At 40.9% G+C, this 18,958-nt stretch overlaps 1 protein-coding gene across 2 annotated transcripts in view; it reads right to left on the bottom strand.

The window, feature by feature from the left end:
* Nucleotides 1–18,958, bottom strand: part of smoc1 (SPARC related modular calcium binding 1) — a 46,078-nt gene that overhangs the window by 14,679 nt on the left and 12,441 nt on the right. The window contains exons 2-9 of one of the 2 annotated variants that reach the window (XM_041953764.1): nucleotides 14,509–14,674; nucleotides 13,981–14,064; nucleotides 11,709–11,821; nucleotides 11,183–11,282; nucleotides 8,737–8,787; nucleotides 8,116–8,163; nucleotides 5,515–5,571; nucleotides 4,945–5,025 (exon numbers count right to left, since the gene is read on the bottom strand). In XM_041953764.1, coding sequence (XP_041809698.1) covers nucleotides 4,945–5,025; nucleotides 5,515–5,571; nucleotides 8,116–8,163; nucleotides 8,737–8,787; nucleotides 11,183–11,282; nucleotides 11,709–11,821; nucleotides 13,981–14,064; nucleotides 14,509–14,674 — 700 coding nt within the window. The remainder of the gene's footprint in view (nucleotides 1–4,944; nucleotides 5,026–5,514; nucleotides 5,572–8,115; nucleotides 8,164–8,736; nucleotides 8,788–11,182; nucleotides 11,283–11,708; nucleotides 11,822–13,980; nucleotides 14,065–14,508; nucleotides 14,675–18,958) is intronic. The other variant, XM_041953765.1, reaches the window with a different exon arrangement.

The raw sequence follows: 18,958 nt of genomic DNA, 5'->3' as shown, positions 1-18,958 counted from the left end.
CTAGAGTTGTTACCGTGGCGATGAAGTGTGCTTTAACCACTCCTGATCCATCCTTCATTTTCCATTCAAGAGCGCTATGAAGCATTAAGCTACGATAAGGGGGGCGTGCTAACCGTTTGGAGCCCTTTTTTCAAGGTGGTGACGTGGTACTTTCACATTGTGGAGCTGATTAAGTCCCACAGCAGTGCCAGTAGTCTCAACTCATACACTTCCAGTAACCATCGCATGATTAAGACAATATGGCACAGTCACTGCCTGATTCAAGACAACATCAGGAAACAGCATGTGAATTAAAATGTGGGACTTCTCTTGTACAGAAATTTAAGTATATTTTCTGTCCTACAATAGTAAATGAAGAAGCATTCAAGTGTTTTACTTAAACTGGCTCAACTGTCTACTTATATATGAAAGAGGTCGCTCTAAGTGACAAACCAACGGAGAAATATCACCCGAGTCTGTGCTTCCTTATGGAGGGAACTGCTCCACAGAGAGTTTTAGCATCTTTTAGTTCATTGTTTTGGTTTTACTGTCAGTTCAGTTTCATCACTCCTGATCGTGGAGACGATTCAAAATCAGTGCTAATGTTGCTCCACATCTGCTTTCTGTGTAAATTATTTGCAAACACCTTCATTATACCAACTTTAGAACGTCAGTGTTGTATTTTCAGTGTTGTATGTGCAGCCCCAAAGTGGCAAAAAAAATCAACGCAACCATTTTCAAAAAATGCTGATGATTTTAATGCAATCTTATGTGCAAAATGAAGCCTTTCATTGACATTCATGAGATATTATATAGTTTATATAGCAACTTGCTGCTGTAATATAAACATATCCTTAAATTCTAATAGATGTGAATGAGCTTTTGTTATCGTTAGCACTCCTTCACATTGTAAATCTGAATATCACTGACAGGCTTTTATATGTCACCTCAACAGAGCTCGTATATGAAAATGGAGCATGCATCATGGGAACGGGCCTGAGTGCCACACATTGATCTTTTTCTTAGTTTTCAGGCAAAAAAAAAAAGTCACCTTTTTGAGGCCACCAGCAGCTTATCCCCCTGTGTCAGTGAGGATGAAGGTGACAGTGGTGGCAGGTACAGCAGCCAACCTGAGGCCTCGCCAAGGAGAGTGGGAGGTGTGTGTGTGTGTGTGTGTGTGTGTGTGTGAGAGAGAGAGAGAGAGAGGAGGTGTTCATGTTTCCTGAGCATGGCTGCCAACAGAGAGCTAAATGTGTCCCTATACCAAAGAACTGTTTCTCCTGCAAAGACTCACACTCAAGTGTTCTTAGCCCTGTACCGTGGCTCTGGTCCTCGCCAAGGCTCCTTCACATCCAAATTATTTAGCACTGTTTATTATACAGAGGTTACGCTGGCGCCAGGCGCAAGGATTCCCAAAAGAAAATTGTTTTTCTATACATATAAGTGGAAATAGGCTGGATGCTTGCAATGTAATCCTTTCAGTTTTGCGTGGAGGTGAAATTCAATCTTTGCCTGCCTTGCATTTCTGCTCTATTTATTTTTTATTTTTGTTTCTTTTTCAATTTTACTTCTCTTCCCCCGGCAGGAACTGAATGATGAGAAACACGAAACCTCGGAAAACAAATATTGTTCTGAAAAACAGAAACCCACACAAGTGGATGTCAGGAATTGTAACAATTTTGTCATTGTTGTGGTCATGTTTTTTTCTTCAGGGCTAACTGATAATAGACAAAAATGACAGTCTGCGGTATCTTTGAGAGCAGGCTTGACCCATTTTATGCCTTTTGCTTTGGCCCTCGTCCTCCACGCTCTGAGCCAAGTGAAACTATTTTTAAATCATCTTCTCTTTCCCTTATTTCCCAGTTTCTCTTCCTTTATCATTCATTTTATCACTATTTCAGTCCCTTCCTCCCACCTTTCTACTGTCTTTGTCTCTTGTTCTTTCACTTTCTTTTTCTTTCTCTCTCTGCTCTTAAATACCTCCTTCTCTGAACCTGCCCCCACCCCACCCAGCGATCGCTCCTCTTCGCTTCACTCCAATGGCTTTCAGCTGTGGGCTAATCACTGCAATATTGTCTCTCACAAGCCCTCTCTGCAGTTAAAATAGCGGAAATGTTGGTAATAGGGGAACTCTGTGAGTAGGTATGTAGCTGCATGTCTGTGTGGTTATGACCTAGAGTGCAGAAAAACTAGAGATGATTGAGAGTTCACTCATAAAATGGAACTGTGTTGCTTTTCAACACATCATTCGTTAGCACGTTTGATCGCCACACATTACATTTCATCACTTATTGTGCTACAAAGTAAAAAACAAGTGCAGGCTGTCTCAAACTAGACTTGCAAATGGGATTAAAAGAAACAATCTCTTTTTAAGATTGCACATTTTTATACAAAAATCATGCTCTTAGATTACATGATCGCATTATGTCCCTTCAGTATTTTATTTTTCCTTTGTTTGAGCTGCCACAGGGGAGGAGCAGTGGTTAGTGGGTTTCTGCTTCTCCACACACTTTTATAAATGAGCTGCATGACAGAGCGCTTCCCCCCCCTCCTTACAACATTGGAACAACAGCATGTCAGAGTCTGGCAACAAAGCATCTTTTTGAAAAATGGACTTTGCATTGCTTTGCCTAAGCAAACACTTTTCACTAACACAATCTCTGCATCGCTCTAAATCATAATTATGGGGTATCCAGAGAGCCAGTAAATGAATAACGTAGATCATGTGTGCACAGGAGAGCTGCTTCATCAGCACTCAGGTTTTCCAACGTGAAGGGACAGACAGCCTAGAGACAACCCAGGGAAAGGTTCTGATTCTGAGGAGTTTAAATATTGAGGATTTGCTTTTCTTCTTTGGTAACAGTTTAAGCAAGGCAAAAAGAAAGCAAGCAAACTCTGTGTAATGATTTCAGGCTATCTCTCAGCTGTCTGCTTACAGTCTCAGACTGTTTGGAGTTGGGCCAAAAACACTGGCATCTATCAGGAGAATGAAGCAAACTGCAAACTAACACACCAGCGATGGAAGAAGTAGTCCAACCCTTTGCTTAAGTAAAAGTAAATCCTGTGTTAAAAGCAAAAGCACCGCATTTGAATGTTTACTTAAAGGAATAATGTGTAGGATTTAGGGGCAGAAATGGAATATAATAATAAGAATTGTTGCATTTTTGTTAACTTAGAATGAGCTCTTTATACCTACAGAGGGAGAAGGCCTCTTCCACTGAGTCCGCCATGTTGCAACGCCATGTTTCTAGAGTAGCCCAGAACGGACAAACCAAACACTGGCTCTTTTTTTGTAAGTAGCACTGTAGGTTCAACATTAACAGGTCCTTAAAGTAAAAGTCAAAAACTCTAAATGTTTTTGTACTTTATTGATTAACTGATTTATCATTTTGTCTATAAAATGTCAGAAAATGGCAAAAACAAAGTATCATCTTCTAATTTCTTGTTTTATCTGATCAAGAAAACCCAAAAATATTTTCAACATTTTTGCCTGAAAAATGACTAAAATTATAAAAATAGTTGCCAGTTAATAATTTTACAATTGACTAATCAAGTAATCTAATTGTTTCTAAAGAACTCAACATAGTCCAGCATCAGAGGTCAAACCACTGGCTGTGAGGAAGAGTTGGGAAGAATAGTCAAACGGTTCCCTGTGAATGTTGACTAGTATTTTTGCTTGAAATGCCCAGCTCTGGTACAAAGTACAATATGTTGATATTTCTGAAATGTAGTGAAGAAAAAGTTGAGGATACTGTAGTAATAATGAAATTAGTACTGCACATTAGTACAATACTTTGTTACGTGCCAACTCTGAATCACAGATACACACATTTTTATGGACACATGTATTCACAAACACACACACACAATCACATGCAGATGCAGCAGCAGACACACACATCGCTCATGTCTCAACGTGATGACATCTCCCCCTCACTCGGCCTTGTCGCCCGTGCTTTGAGGACACCGGATGCTAATTGAAAACAGGAAGCTGATATTTCCACAGAAGTTTCAAAGAGCTGTCACAGTGAATATCTCTCATCTAAAATACAATCCTCCGACCGCAGTTTCCCCTGCCACATCGCCATCGTGTGTGTGGGAAAGAGCTAACTTCACATCCTAATACGAATCTGGTCACTTTTAAAAACACGTATTAAACATAAATAATATCAAAATTGATTAGCCTTAACTGTGGGACATTTAAACACCATCGAAGACATTACTTAACACTACTGAACAATGGCATGAATAAATATAAAGTGCAAATAAACAAATGAAATGCACATTTTGCAGACTATGTAATAAAAGACATGCACCAGTTCCATATATCAGCTAACCTATATACGCTATCCATCCAACCCTAATGCACGCATACTGTACACTGCCACACACTCAACCCCCCACCACATTCACTGACTTGCTGCAGAAGCGTGAAAGCCGCCCAGCTGCCCAGAGGGTAGTGAACATGTCAAAGCATAATTGAAAAGGAGACAGAGAAAGCTAAACAAATTACACCGAAGGAAAGAAACCAAGAAATATAATCCCAGCAGTGCAGGGCTGTCTTTAAACTGGAAATGTTTTACATTTAAACTTGTGGCTTTGAAACCAGTTACACCAGAGATACGCTGATGCTTTCAAAGTGTTCACTATATGTTTTTGAGCTTCTTCTCTGGTATAGTTTTCATTGTCATCTTAAGATCAATGTGTGGCTAATAATTGAATCCTGAAAATAATGCATAGGTGATATTTGAGTAGGTGGCTGCACTGGGAGGAGAGGTGGGTTTAACAGTGATATGATCAAGGGCATGATCCTTCACTGGCTTCCCACAGACAAAGCTGCTTGTGTTTGTACAGCTCTGTATTGGCAACTATGGGTATTTGTTGATAATGTGCTATATCATATTAATCCTGTTTTATATAATATGTGTACAATTTTCAGAAATAGGATGAGTCTCTTTGTCTCACCTTGTTTCCTGGAGGTGGAGCTGTTCTGCTTATTCTCCTTATAAACAAGTTGTTTTATCCACAGCGTTGGAGCAGTTATCTCTACAATGACAGGAGGACAGAGTGCAGGTCAATAACTTTCAGACTTTCAGATGAGCTCCAGAGAATTTACCACAGCTAAGCTTTGTTTAACCAGCCGTGCCGTATCCATCAGAAGCTGCATGTGTCAAACGTTTGCGCAGCCAAGCTTTGCCCACAAAAGCAAACTGAAAATTGCATCCAAGATCCCAGAATTTCCAAAAACATCAAATTTGTCATCTGGTATTTTTGACAGTTGGAGTTTTCCATTTCATATATTGGTGCATTCTTAAGAAATGACATCTTCAGTTTGAATATCAAAAGTCTGACACACTGCAGCATCAGAACAATCTGAAGATCAAGAGCTTAAAAGTACACAAAACAGAAATCTTATGAGCCGCACTTTAATTCACCGTGGTTGATATGAATACATGCTGTGCAACTAGCTAACTGCGCTTAAGTGCCGGTCTTACTACAGTGGTACAGGTGGAGGAGTAGTTAGAGGAGACTTACCGTCACCCTCAGGGGGGACATGAGTCTCCATGGTGGGTGTGGGCTTGGAGCCATCATCTGGGTTGAGGGTGAGAAAGAAACGGAAAGAGACTACCATTATTGAGGTTAATACAATCTACTCTCCAGAACTGTTGAATGGTTGGGATTTGCACATGGCCCGGCCAAGACAGACAGAAAAACAGACAGATAGACAGATTGAATAACAGAAAAATCAGAGGACGACCACCCACATGTGGCTCAACATCTCTCACGTACACATCACTGAATCAACTCCTCGCACTGACATGCTCACACCAACACCATCAAGCTGCACATTTATCACACTCCCTCACAATCGCACAAGAAACCACACACATGCACATACATACACTCACATGAGGAGACCACCACCCATCAGGACCCGCATGAGTGCAGCGCAGGTGTAGGATGTTGTTGATAGGCACAGAAAGGCCCACCCACAACTAATCCAAACACAGAGGTGAACGGACCTCTGAGCGAATGACGGAGTGTGAACTTCATCATTCTTGATTGTCAAATTGTCCCACTACGGATGCTGATGTTGGTTCAGTCAGTCGGTCAATTGGTTGGTTCACCCAAAATGCTGGTCCAGTGTAGGATCTCAAAACCTAATTAGACTGTATTGGCAGTGATAGTGATGGTTTGGTACAGTATGAATACTAGTCCAGCTTCACCGTCACGTCAGAAATTGCCCTTGACTCACGAAATCAATGTGCAGATTTTGCAGAAATTTCTCATGGATGTTAATGACATTCAAAACATTAATTAGAACCTTTTTGTTTGTCCCCCTTAGCTTTCCTCTAGTGCCACAATCAGCCCAGAATTTTCACTAATTGTACTTCGGGATTTAATGACCCCATGACCTCTCCTGTAGCATCACTCTTAGGATAAACTTTTGTGTGTGATTCTAGCAAATGCAGCACTGCATGAATTATGGCTTCTGACTCCTAACACGCCTTCTAGCAGTACCTTATAATACAATGTTTCGTGGTTGGATTCGGTGACATGCAAGCCACATGACATACTAACCAAATAGTGTATAAACAGCAGTATAATTAAAGATCACTTTATCACCATATTAGGACTATTCATCCCAATTAAACTTTGTAAAAAGTCCTCCTGCAAGTTTGTGCTTCCTGCCTCCCATACTGCAGGCTGAACAAACTATCAGACTCTTTTTTTATCCTCAGTTTTCTTAAACGCTGTATGCCTTAGGGAAAAAACAGCAGATTTATTAAGTATTTAGTATTGAAGATTACTATCGTAACATCATGCCACAGCTATAATAATGTGTGGTAAACAGAATATCTACATAGTAGTAGAAAAGTGTTCAGATACATTTCCTTGGATGAATTTGAGAGAATTACTACATTTTTTCCATTGTAAGAAACCTAAACATGTCTAGTGTCACATCACATGGTGGCTGAGGCTAAAGAAAATATTCTGACAGGCTGAAAATGTCAATGTCCTGTTTTCACAAACTGATAAGATGTGATGCATCTTAGATAATGCTGTGAATTCAGCTACCTACAATACTCACCCACGTGCGGTTTTGTAGCATCTGGAACACTCCTTAGGAAATAATTCAATCAAAAGCACACCACAGAGCACTGGAATCATTCCACAAACACTAAAGTCCTTAAATCAGACGGCTTGTCAGCAAATCGCAACACTTGAGGTCAAACTGACCTGATCTGGTCAAACTGTAAATAAAATACAATAGTTACTAGGTTGGTCTCAGAGAAGTGCAAACCTGGTCAAACAACCTCCTGCACATATGCTACAGAGTTCTTTTTGGCTGTTTTTTTTTTTTTTTTAAATACACTTTCTGAAATTTCCCTATAAAACACACTGATGATGCATGCTGCGCATGTTGAAACAAATTCTGTAACTTACAGTATTTGTCAATTACTGTTTGATCCAGGTCTGGACTGTGAGCTACAAACTGTGAGGGGAAAAAAACAATTAATGTGAGCATTGAAAGCACACCCTTACCTCTGCATAGCTATCACCTACCCCCACCCCTGATTCCTCTACAACAACTCTCTACTGAATAAAACCCTCTGGGCTGGGAAACAACTGAAGTGCTTTACAATCGAGAAAGCCTGAGCGGCTGCCCATCTCTTCTCGGTTTAAAAAAAGCCTTCTACTGTACAATTTCAATGAGATTTGCGTGATAATGCAAGCAGACAGAGGCAAGAAATCTTTGCATTAGTTTTACTTCCGTTTTCCTTGAATTGTATTGTCCATCATTCATCATAAGCTATTGCCACTGTCGTGTCTGTGTCTGAGGTCTTATATGTTCATTTGCATCATGCTAACATGCCAAAAAAAAAAAAAAATGCTAGTTTTAAGACTCTTTAACTCTAAAGTCCATTTTCATCTAAATCCTGTTAAAGTTACAAGTGAAACATCAGCCATGTACCTTTCTGCTCTGCACAAATATGGACTTTGCACAGATCCAATGGAAAAAAAAAATCAGGTCAAAAGACATTTTGAGCTCACGCTCTCTTTCTGTCTCTTTCATACAAATAGAGGCATTCACACGCATGCACACACAACCTAGAGCAGATCTCAACTCACCTTTTCTACCAGAGTTCGGTGGCCCAGGTGGTTTATCGGTTACTGACCCTGTAAAGAAAAAAACATAACATGGACAGCAGACTAGACAGCAGCAACACCACCTCAGGAACATTTAAAGAATGTGATTCTAAAATGCTGTTTATCCAGTTTAGAATCAAACAGTTACTCAAAAATTAACCCCTTCCTGCAAAGAAATCATTTTGCATGAGATTTAGAATTAAATTTGGTTCTTCCAACACAACACAGAACACGAGCCAACAGAAAAACATCACTCCCACAGATTACCCAACACACTGACGTCTTGACTTAGAGTTAGACGCGGAGGTTTATCAAAGTTTGATGAGTACATTCTGTTAGTACTTCATAGCAGGCACACATTGAAACAGGAGGCTTTTGCTTTATCGTAACGCGGACTGATGCAGACCTGAGTGATCTGCCCCATCTGTGGAAAATGATTATCAAACGGTTTCCAAATGTCATTCTCATATGGTGCATGCAGGTTGTCTGTTTCATGCAAGGATGCACGGAGGAAAAGAGCAAAATTAGAAAGTGCAACCAATTACAATAGAAGGGCAAAGGGGAGAAATTTTGAGTGAAGGCAACTGGAAGGAAATTTACTACCTGACAATCCAGTTGTCCCAGCATGAGTTCCCATAAATTCACGGAAGTTTCCTGCAAATGTATGTGAGATGATTGATTTGGGGCATAGTGTACAGGGGCGTCTGAGCATGTCAGTAAAGGTTATTTGTTGTCAGTTGAGAGGGAAGGGAACCTAAGGGAAGGAGAGTTGAGCAATGTAAGATTGTAGCAGCTGTATACAGTATCAGGTTTATTGTGCTCAGATTCTGGTCCCAGTGTCATACATACCTTTGCAAGAAACAATGAAGATATTGGATCTTATGCAGGACAGAAAGGAGACAGGTAGAGATTGTGTTTGTGCCATAAACTACATTTCAGGATTTCGTAGGGTTTATTTAAACCTGGACAACTGAATAGTTTTCTTCCATTGAGTGGTGGTAGAGGGCAGGAAAAGTCACTGCAGATCTGCCAGCACACCACAGTTATTCTTCATTTCTTCATGAAATAAGATTCTTTCAAGGGTCCTCCTGCAGTCGATTCATCTGCTGATGATTCTTGATTAATTGATTATTCATTTAGTCTATTAAATGTCAAAAAGTAGTGAAAAGCGGCCATCACAACTCCGTACAGCCCAAAGTGATGTCTTCAGACTGCTTAATTTTTCTGAGCGAGGGTCCGAACCCAAAGAGATTTCACCTCCAGTCATCTGTGACTAAGAAGAGCTGTAAACTTTAGAGTTTGAACCAACCAACGTTTAGCATTTTTGCTTGAAAACTTATTGAAATGATTAATTGATCAATCAATTCCTGAATAATGGTTGCACCCATTTTGGAGTAATTCACATCCAGTGTCTTCATGAGCAAATTTGAAGAAGCCTGATTGTAAGATCTAAATTTTCAGACCTAATAAAATTTATCCATCACTGGGTTGAATGAGAGAGGCAAAATAAATATGCGTGGAACGTTTGTAAATCGTTCAAGTCTGATACCTTTGACACACAAACGTTTGTCATTGACTTGTTGCAAACTGACTTGACAGTGGTGACCTATAAGGGAATGAAGAACTGAAGAATCCAGACTGGAAGAAGCTATCATTACTGTCCTTGCTGTGCTCAAGAAAAGTCGTCACAAAAGAGAGAAAGCACAACATGAATGAACTCCATTGAATTATTGTCCAGTTAATGACGCACACACCAAGTAGTTACTCTGACATAAAGCTTCCAGTAGAGCACTTTTGAAAAACGTTGTACCCAAATACTTGAACTGACTGTGGTCATTCTTTAGATGTACAATGATTTGTCTGCTCCCAAAAAGCTTTCTTATCTGGTGAAGAAATAAAAAAAATAACTTGCGCTTAACTCTGAACTTCTGCTTCGCATTAGTACGAGTTTGTAAATGGGCAAAGAAGCGTGGTTTTCTGTATGAATGGATACGTAACCATACTCCATTTGTGAACTTTACTGATTCTATTCATAAGACTGATAAACAGCAGGTGGCAGGGGAAACCACACAGGTGATTAGTGGCACAAGTGGGAAACACAGAGAAAAGAAAGGCCAAAGTAGATTAAGGCAGAGAGATAAAGAAATTGAGAGAAAAAAAGACAGAGAGAAAACGGGAAGCCTCTGGCGGTCTGTCGAGCAGCTTCAGAAGGGCATGCGGCCACTCTCACCACACTCTCCACACAAAATTTGCACCATATGCTCTAGTGGCAGTGCAATCCAGTTCTGGCAAAGACCTCTGTGTATTATCTTCTGAGGGAAAATGATGGTGATTATCATAAAGTGTTCCCATCCAGGATGAGTGTGCAGAGGCTGCAGTTAGACGAGGGGGCGAGTGGGAGGCCCGAGAGGCCCCTGGATGTATGGCCATTAGCTTTCTCGTTGACCTTGCACCTGCTATACGCCACATGTAATGCACATGTGCCCGTAGTATGGCAAGACAGACCCTGTTTAACTGTAACCCAAAGGCTGTGTTCACTCTTTTTCCTTCATCAGGCTTCCTGATCCATTCATTTCAGATGTAGGGTCAGTTCACTGATAATTTACTCAGTTTAAGTTCCATGTCAAAAGCATATTCTTATAACACATCCATTCTCAGTCTTTCTTTGATAAGAAAGCGACTGAAAGTTAATTGACCCAAACCTCAGTGACTTGGCTTTCAAACTGTCTTTGCTCTAAGATCCTACAAATGCAGCCACCAATGCTTGTTACTGTATGCCGTTTCTCCGCCGTAATAAAGAACATCCTACCCTTCGCCCGACGTTTTATTCATACAACCTGCTAAACATTACTCTGAAGTGGAGCTGCTCTGCTTGCACAAATAACTGTAATCACTAATGTGCACAGCACTAAAGCAGAACAGATGCAAGCCGAGTTGCCGGCACAGTCTTACACATCGGCAAACTCATACAGGACAAACGTTTTAAGATTCTTTTGAGAAACTCTGGACATTTCATCCACAGGTTGCCAGGTTGTTTTCGCCCCAGTACCTGAACACACCGGGGTCCTGTTGTGCACAGAGGAGCCACTCACTGGCTTGCCGTCACTGGTGACACACCAGCAGTAGCCTGTCAGAGTATGGCACTGGACCTGCAGAGGAAAAAAGGTAAATCACACCAAAATATGAAAATAGCTTTAAAATATATAGAACTGCAAACTAAACTGATGAGAAGAATCTTAGCCCGCCAAGTTTTCATTGGTTGGTCACAGTGGTGAGTCCCGTGCTAACTGCTGCTAACTGTAACAGAAGTTAGCTAGTTAGTTCAGTAAGCCGTGACCTAACGACTACTAGTTGACTAGAATCTTTGCTCGGGGCAGGCCCTTGTAATATACATGACTTGGTTCGTATATTTGAGTGTAAATTCAGCAGAGGGTGAAGAGTACAGTCAAAGATTCGTGTCAGTGAAGTGAAGCTGATCCCTTGGATGATGTGCAGGCAATGGCTCAAACTAAGAGAAAGACCAAGAGTAAAAAAAACATGAAGGAAAAGAAATCTGTGGAGGTAGCCAGACAGACCTGGGCAAATGTTCCATCCTCATTGCATTCTGGGATAAACATGGACTCCTGAGGTCTCCTGGCTTGTTCCAAAGCCTGGTTCCTCTCAACACGACACTTGGACTGACCTGCATCTGTAACGGATTGACAGCACAGCCTGCTCTCATACACTGAATACAAACCTTTAGCACTGTTTATTTACTGAAGACACGTGTTCTTTGTCAACAACATCATGTTCACACCTGCGAGCTGACCAGTACAACCACAGTTTACTACTGCTAGCCACTGAGTGCCGTCTGACTTTTAAGTGCCTTGCTCAAGAGAATCTTTTTGACTGACGTACAAAGGGAGAAGCAGTATTTTTTTCTCTGTCTGCACTGTTGTTTCCAATCTGATTTTGGGCCATTTCAACAACCTTTAAGGATATTTTTCTTTTCGTGATGACAAGCAGCCTTTAACAAGTTTGTAGCACTGGACAAGCTTCAGTGATGAAAAATCCTGATCCTAAAACTTTTGTACTGCAGATGCAGGAAGCCCAGACAAGTCAAAGGCCTTTTATTACACTATTCAAAAATTGGTAAAACAACACATTCCTGCACATTGACCATCGCCAGTGCCAGGGGTAGACTATGAGCGCCACATTGTTAGTGCTGAGGAGTGCGTCATGTAGCCTATTGATATTTTGAAATGTCAGTGGAAACTGAGCCTGTGTTCCTGCAGCTGTGATGAGCCAGACCTGCTCTCAGGGGACAGAGATGGAAGTGGCTGAAAGGTCAGAGAATGAAGTGGGCTCCACACCAGCTGGTGACTGGTTCAAAATCCCATCAGCAAATACTGTTTTTGTTGCACTCACAGCTCCTGTGGAGTTGAGCTTCATGTTCAACCGTTCGTGTATACACATGGACACCAGGGAGCTGACCAGTGCGACCGCAGTCCTCCACTTTGGGCAAACATTCTCCCCGGATAAACAGAAGTTTAAAAAAAGCCAACTCTGGACCTGAGAGGAGACAGACAGGTTGTCTCCTCCTGAGTAAAAGCCTGACAGAGCCAGAACCGGGTGATGATGTCACCGAGAAGGACAGACATGCTTACATGGATTTCTAAATGTGGACTTGGAGTGTATTTAGTCTTACTTTAGAACCGAGGCTTGTTAAATATTGTAGCGCTCGTGTTCTAGTGAGAACAAGCAAAAAACAGTCTAACAACTCATTTAAATAAGTCTGATTTATGGAAATAAGTTTGTGATCTGAGGCTGTTAGCAGGTTCTTCATCACGTCTTCCTTTTGCTTGTCTGTGCTTGTTAATTGTGACAAGGCAGCAATAATATATACTGTAGTACATGACCTGATGAAAACATATCACATTTATCATCTTCATTTTAGAGATTTTGAATAATGAGCTGGCTCAAGATGTGTTGATTCTGCTCTTGCTATTTATTCACAGCTGAATAATGAATAAACAGATCTGCCTGTTGTAATAGCCATAATTATGCATTTGTTGTTGTTTGTGGTTGTTTGTTGTACCTGTTAGCAATTTATGTGTCTTGTATCTGTTGTGTTTAATCTGAGTCTCACGCACACCTCAATAAGCCTGTGCCAGGCTTTGCCATTGTAAACAATGATTGGTTCATGAACTGCCTGCTTAAATAAAGCAGCAGTTTCATTACAACAAAACAGGCCGGCCGCATATGCAAAGACTGTGTGAGCTCTGCCCGGCTTTCCTCTCCTTGGCACACCACAGATGTTATGAAACAAAACCACGTATTACCATACAGAGGGAACACATCTCACTCCAGAAATGGATTTGGTTGGGACTGCTGTTTTCCTAATGGACAGTGGGGCTGAAAAAAGGGGGGGAAATGCCAAGTTCCAACCTTGACTCTAGACCTATCAATCTCTGCTGTTGTTGAGTGGCTGGCATCCAGAGACTGAGGAAGTGTGTGATCCTGGTCTGTAAAAACTTACACGCCTACAGTGAGGCGGAAAATGAAAGACATCTTCTCATTCAGTTCCACTTTTCTCAAACTGTCTGGTGTTCACTTTGGGTCCGAGCTGCAACATGCTCTTTGAGTCTCAAGTAAATCACTGTGTGCTTTTGCTTTCTCAATTTAAAGTATATAGTCTCCAACTGACGATTAGATTAGGTTACAATTAGGCACAAAACTCTTCTAGCATTTTAGATGAACCTTGGCAACACAGAACACTACCATTTCAGCTGATCTGCTCATAGTAACTCCCAGTTTGTAGGACTGTGGACAATTCAGAAAAATGTTCACAGGTTTCCTGGTCCTTACCTTTAAGCTCCAGGTCCCTCCCCTCAGATGTGGAAGTCGGTGCTGGAGCCACCTGCAACTGATCGATTTTCACCCAGTTTTTACCTGAAAGATAAAAAAGTCACACAAAGCTCTGTGTTGTCTGAAAGGTGTGGAGTCATGTCATGAATAAGGCATACTGAAGAAGCAAACTTTAGGACATTAAAACCCATGTAGTTTGTATACTCAAAAGTACTGTTGATGTTTTTGTTGTAGAGAGTGTAAAAAATCTCAAGCACAATTCGCTTCAAGTTATTTATTCATGCACAGATGTTTCGGGTAGACGTCCTCAGCATACAAACAGTGGCAATCTTATTGTAAATCATACAATATGTTTTTACACTGCAGCACCTTACCAGGAGCCCTTGAGGCAGGGGAAATGTGGTAAAATATACAGTGAGACAAGACACATTTGTCAACTGTCAGAGACTTTTCCTTGAATGCCTCCTGAGAGGTCGCTCTGCGTCACTCCTCGTAGCATACCGTACAGAGACTGTAACCAGTTCTCACCTCGACACCGGCCGCGGTGTGACAGTGTCAGTGTTTTATCTTTGCAGCGTGCCCTCTGCAGTTCACAGCCGGTCTCATAGCTCCGCCCATCCGAGCCGCACACCGGCTTCCCCTGCGTCCGTGAGCAGATGACCCCACAGTGACTGTCTCTGTCTCCGATCAGCCACTGCAATGACAAATGCAGCAGCATGTTGGCCTCATGGTGATGCAATACATAAGGAACTTAACTCCTCTCAGGTTTCATATAACATGACAGATACATCTTATTACTGAACCTATGGCTTTTTGCTCATTCCTTGAAAATTTGTTCTTTCTTTTAGGCTCCTTTTCTTTCTTTCTAGTCGCGCTGTGTTTGAACAAAGGCTGCATTCAGCTGAATCTGAGATTATGCCAAAGTAACGTACAAATTGGACTCATGGGTCACTTGCCCATTTTGCTGAAAACATTTCTTTGCTCCTTGAACACTTGTCGGCCGCTGCCTTTCGTTGTTTAGGCTACCGTAACAAGGGTTTGAACAGCTCTGCACTGAAGCTCAACCTCAAGGCTAATTTATCTAATTGATCTTTGGCTGGAGACGAGTTGAACCTTGATTAAGTTTCAAAGCAGCCAAACCACATTCAGAGCAATGGGAATCCTTCTCCCCAGATCTTTACTCATGATCTATTAGTGAGTCGATTCTACTCTACTGCTGGAAGACGGCCCTCTCTCTGACAGCAGTAATGGTTCTTGGCTCTGCAGCTGCCTCAAATATATTTAAGGTCTAAAGGATTTCAGAGGAGCACAAACTTTGCCAAAAAGATGGAGTTGTGGGTTTGTGAGGAGAGAGAGTAGGTGTGCATTGAGCAGCACCAGAATCCTCTGTTGTTAAAAGTGGCCTAGCAGCGTATCCGAGCCAACTCTTGTTGAAAATGTTTCAACTATTTAAGGAGCTCTTCATTTGTCTTATCTCACAAATGATGATTAAACGTTGTGGCTGCTCAGACACCTGTTTCATAAAGGACAAGAAAAAGAAAAGGAAATCAAGCAGTTCTCATGTAGGAAACTTTCTCAAATGCATTTTTCATCCAGGGCCTCTCAAGCAATTACCAGAATGCTTGTTGGAGCTCTGAATCTGACACAAGAGATCTCATTAAGAGCAGGTATGGAGGCAAGAAGGTGGTGGAAAATGAGACACAGCCAGAAACAAAAGGCACAGTTTCCATCCTTCACTGGCCAAATCAGACGATCTGAGGCACTTTTCAAAATCATCAACTGCACAAATGCATGTCTGGAGCATGCATGTACACAAACACACTTTCTTTGTCAGTCTCCCTCTCCCTCCTCATCCCAGTGCCCAACACGAAAAAAATGTTATTTTGAACAACATGAAAAATGTTGCTGGGAGACAGATTTTTTCTGAACATATAAAGAGCAATCAGACAGACCTGACCAAAGTGTAGATGGTAACAAAGCCAAACCGCTGATGTCATGAAAGAGCTGGTGTACAACTGGATCTCATATACAAATGAATCACCAGTTTTCATCTAATGTGCTCTAAAAAGATTAACTGCAGTTTTTTCTTCTGTTAATGCAGCAGTGTACGTCCATCTGTGGCTTTGCATTGGCATTAGTATTAATTACAGTAAATCTATATGTGATGTGACTGCTCCAGAAACCATCACAATCATCCCATCTGAAGTCTTTGCCTCTCCATCCATTCTGCCATATAACAACTGCCAATAAAACCATAGTTAAAATATCCGCCAGTGACACTATTTTCCTGGACAATTTGACTTTCATAGCTCAGCGGGCACTTAAACTAATCACCCATGATCTGTTCTTAGCTGAAAGAGTTCATCTTAATGTGAATGCTATATACTTTACATTGGAAATGACAGTCTTTTTAGGGCAGGATAATTTTTAATTTGACAGAAAAGGTACGAAAACAAGAGTAGTATAATAGTAAGTATTATTATTATCAATTACAATTACCCTTAACTAAATAAAAACAGAAGAGGTTTTTTGGTTGAACAAACACCTAAAAAACACAATTTCACACAATGTTATGTCCTGACAGACATGAAACTTGATATAAACTTTTTTTAAAATAATACTAGTAGGGTAGAATTCAATACCGTAATGTGCATGGTATGCTAACCGTCAATTTTCGGTTCGCTGCAACCCTGCTTATCATACTAACAATAATTAGCGCTAAGCACAAAGTACAGCTGATGGTGAAGGCAACATCATTAGTTTTGCAGGTATTTGGTACTTGACAGATTCAGAGGTTTACCTACTGGTGGCGCTAGATGAAAAGTGAAGGGATCACCAAAGTTATTACAATTAATCATGACGGCGACATAAACATCTGTAGCAAATTTCATGGCAATTCATCCAATTACTGTCGAGATATTCCACTCAAAACCACTGATGTCAACCTCATGGTGGTGCTACATTAAAAGTCAGGCAATCACCAAAGTCACTATAATTCATCCTTTGTGAACCGTGAATATCTGAAGAGAATTTCGTGCCAATCCATCCAAAACTGTGAAGAAACTGTGTTGAAGACTCACCCAGCCGCAGTGGCTGCGTACTGTTCTTATTTGAATTTTATATTCTTTGTCATGTGCTGGCTGATATCTCTCTCGCTCTCTGGAAAGAACACAGGAGTTTAAACTTGTTATAGCATGAATTACAAATCCAAGATGTGGTGAAGAAAATGAGACGCAGGGCAGAAAATAATCTATTTACAGACGTTTGTGGGTTTTTTTTTTTTTTACTTTTCTGACACTAGAGAGTGGTGCCAGACCTGACAGTCATGACAGTCATGAACATTAATTTCTAATCCCAGCAATTTAATCAAAAACTGAGTCCAAAATTCAGAAAGTGAAAAATCTGCCAACTGGTGAGCTAATATCACACGTGTCCAATGCAAATTAACTGACATTCAAGACTTTGTTTGGATCATTTTCATCATATTAGTGAAGAAAACTGCCTTTTTCTGGCTTGTGTTAATACTCTTACTTAAACAGATGAACCTCTTTGGAAAAAATGTGGAATTATTTCACCACACAGGCAGGATATTTGAAGTGTTCCTGAAAAATAATATTTCTACAACTAAATATAACACTAGATACACTGTGCTGTTTTTTGCAGTAGTGTAATAATCATGGTTACTATCATGGCTGTCACAGCTGTCAGCACAAGCAGATACTCCATTATCTGCACAAAACAAAGAGGGAGATTACACTTTTCCTGAAATAGAAAAAGATACTGGAGCTTCAGTATCTGGCAGATAAAATCAGGAGGTGAGGGTGGCAGGGTGGTCCAGAGTTTAAGAAAGTGTCCTGAAACTGGAGGGTCACAGGTTTAAGCTCCTCATAAAACAATGTAGCTGTTAAAATATCCAAGTTCTGAGTACAGAGAGCCTCTTTTGGCTGCTTTAACTCGGCTGAAATGTTGATACTTCCCTTCAATTGATACCCAACACCCCTCGTATACAAGGTGAAAGGAAATTGAAACAAAAGGGGAATAATACTTCAGAGGATACAATTGGACTCAAATCCAACTGGCCTCGCTGTAACAGTATGTCCAGAAAAAGCCAGACACTTTAATGTGATTTCAGCCTTGGCATTGAAGCATGGTAGAAAGTCTCTTGTCAGACAGCTGAGAGTTAAACTAAATCATGATGTGCCTCTTTATGAGAAAGTGCAGACAGGGAGGAAACATCTTTTCATTTTTAACTTGTGTGTCCTCCTCCTGGCTTCAGTGAAGGACAGGAATAATTCACTAGTTTGAAAGAAAGTGCATGTACCTGCATTGTATCTGCCCTCCCCTAAAATAATGAAAGATATTTTTTTATTCTTATTTATCTTATTATGCAGGTAGTGTAGAGAACCTTAACTTTTTGTTTAAGTAGAGGAAAAGGAGAAAGCATTTACATGTTTCTTCCACTGCAGAGGTGGTTAAAAACAGCGGACCAGCCTGAGCCAAAGTACTGTGGTCAGAAAGCAGTTTGTCTATGTGATGAACTGTTAAATCCGTAAATCAGTATCCAAAGCTAGCTATTCTAAAAAAGTGATTTGAGTCCATCCGGCCACTCCTCCAGGCTAAGAGCCACCGAGTCCGGCCTCTGCCCACAGACTGACCCGTCCTCCCCATCCCTGACTCACAACCTTAATGGATGCAGCCTCTCTACCTCCACTGTCATAATAAAACATTAAATCAGAGATTTTGAGACGGCATTGTCCAGTAAGTGGAAATAAACACTCCTACCAAGTCTCCCACACATAGTCATTTCTTAGTCATACTGTCCCACACACAGACTCGTCTCCCGTAAAGGTGAAACCAGAGACTCCAGCAGACCAGAAAAACGTTCTAAATTTATGGTTGGGAGTTCTTTCACTTGAGTTCAAGATTAAAAAATTTAAAAATACTCTTGAGGGAACTTTTTTTCAAGGTGTAGAGGGTG

Source organism: Chelmon rostratus, chromosome 15 (assembly GCF_017976325.1).
Source record: "Chelmon rostratus isolate fCheRos1 chromosome 15, fCheRos1.pri, whole genome shotgun sequence".
NCBI classification, from domain to species: Eukaryota; Metazoa; Chordata; class Actinopteri; order Chaetodontiformes; family Chaetodontidae; genus Chelmon; species Chelmon rostratus.
Note: the sequence above shows the minus strand (reverse complement) of the source record. Positions and strands in the feature narration are given on the sequence as shown.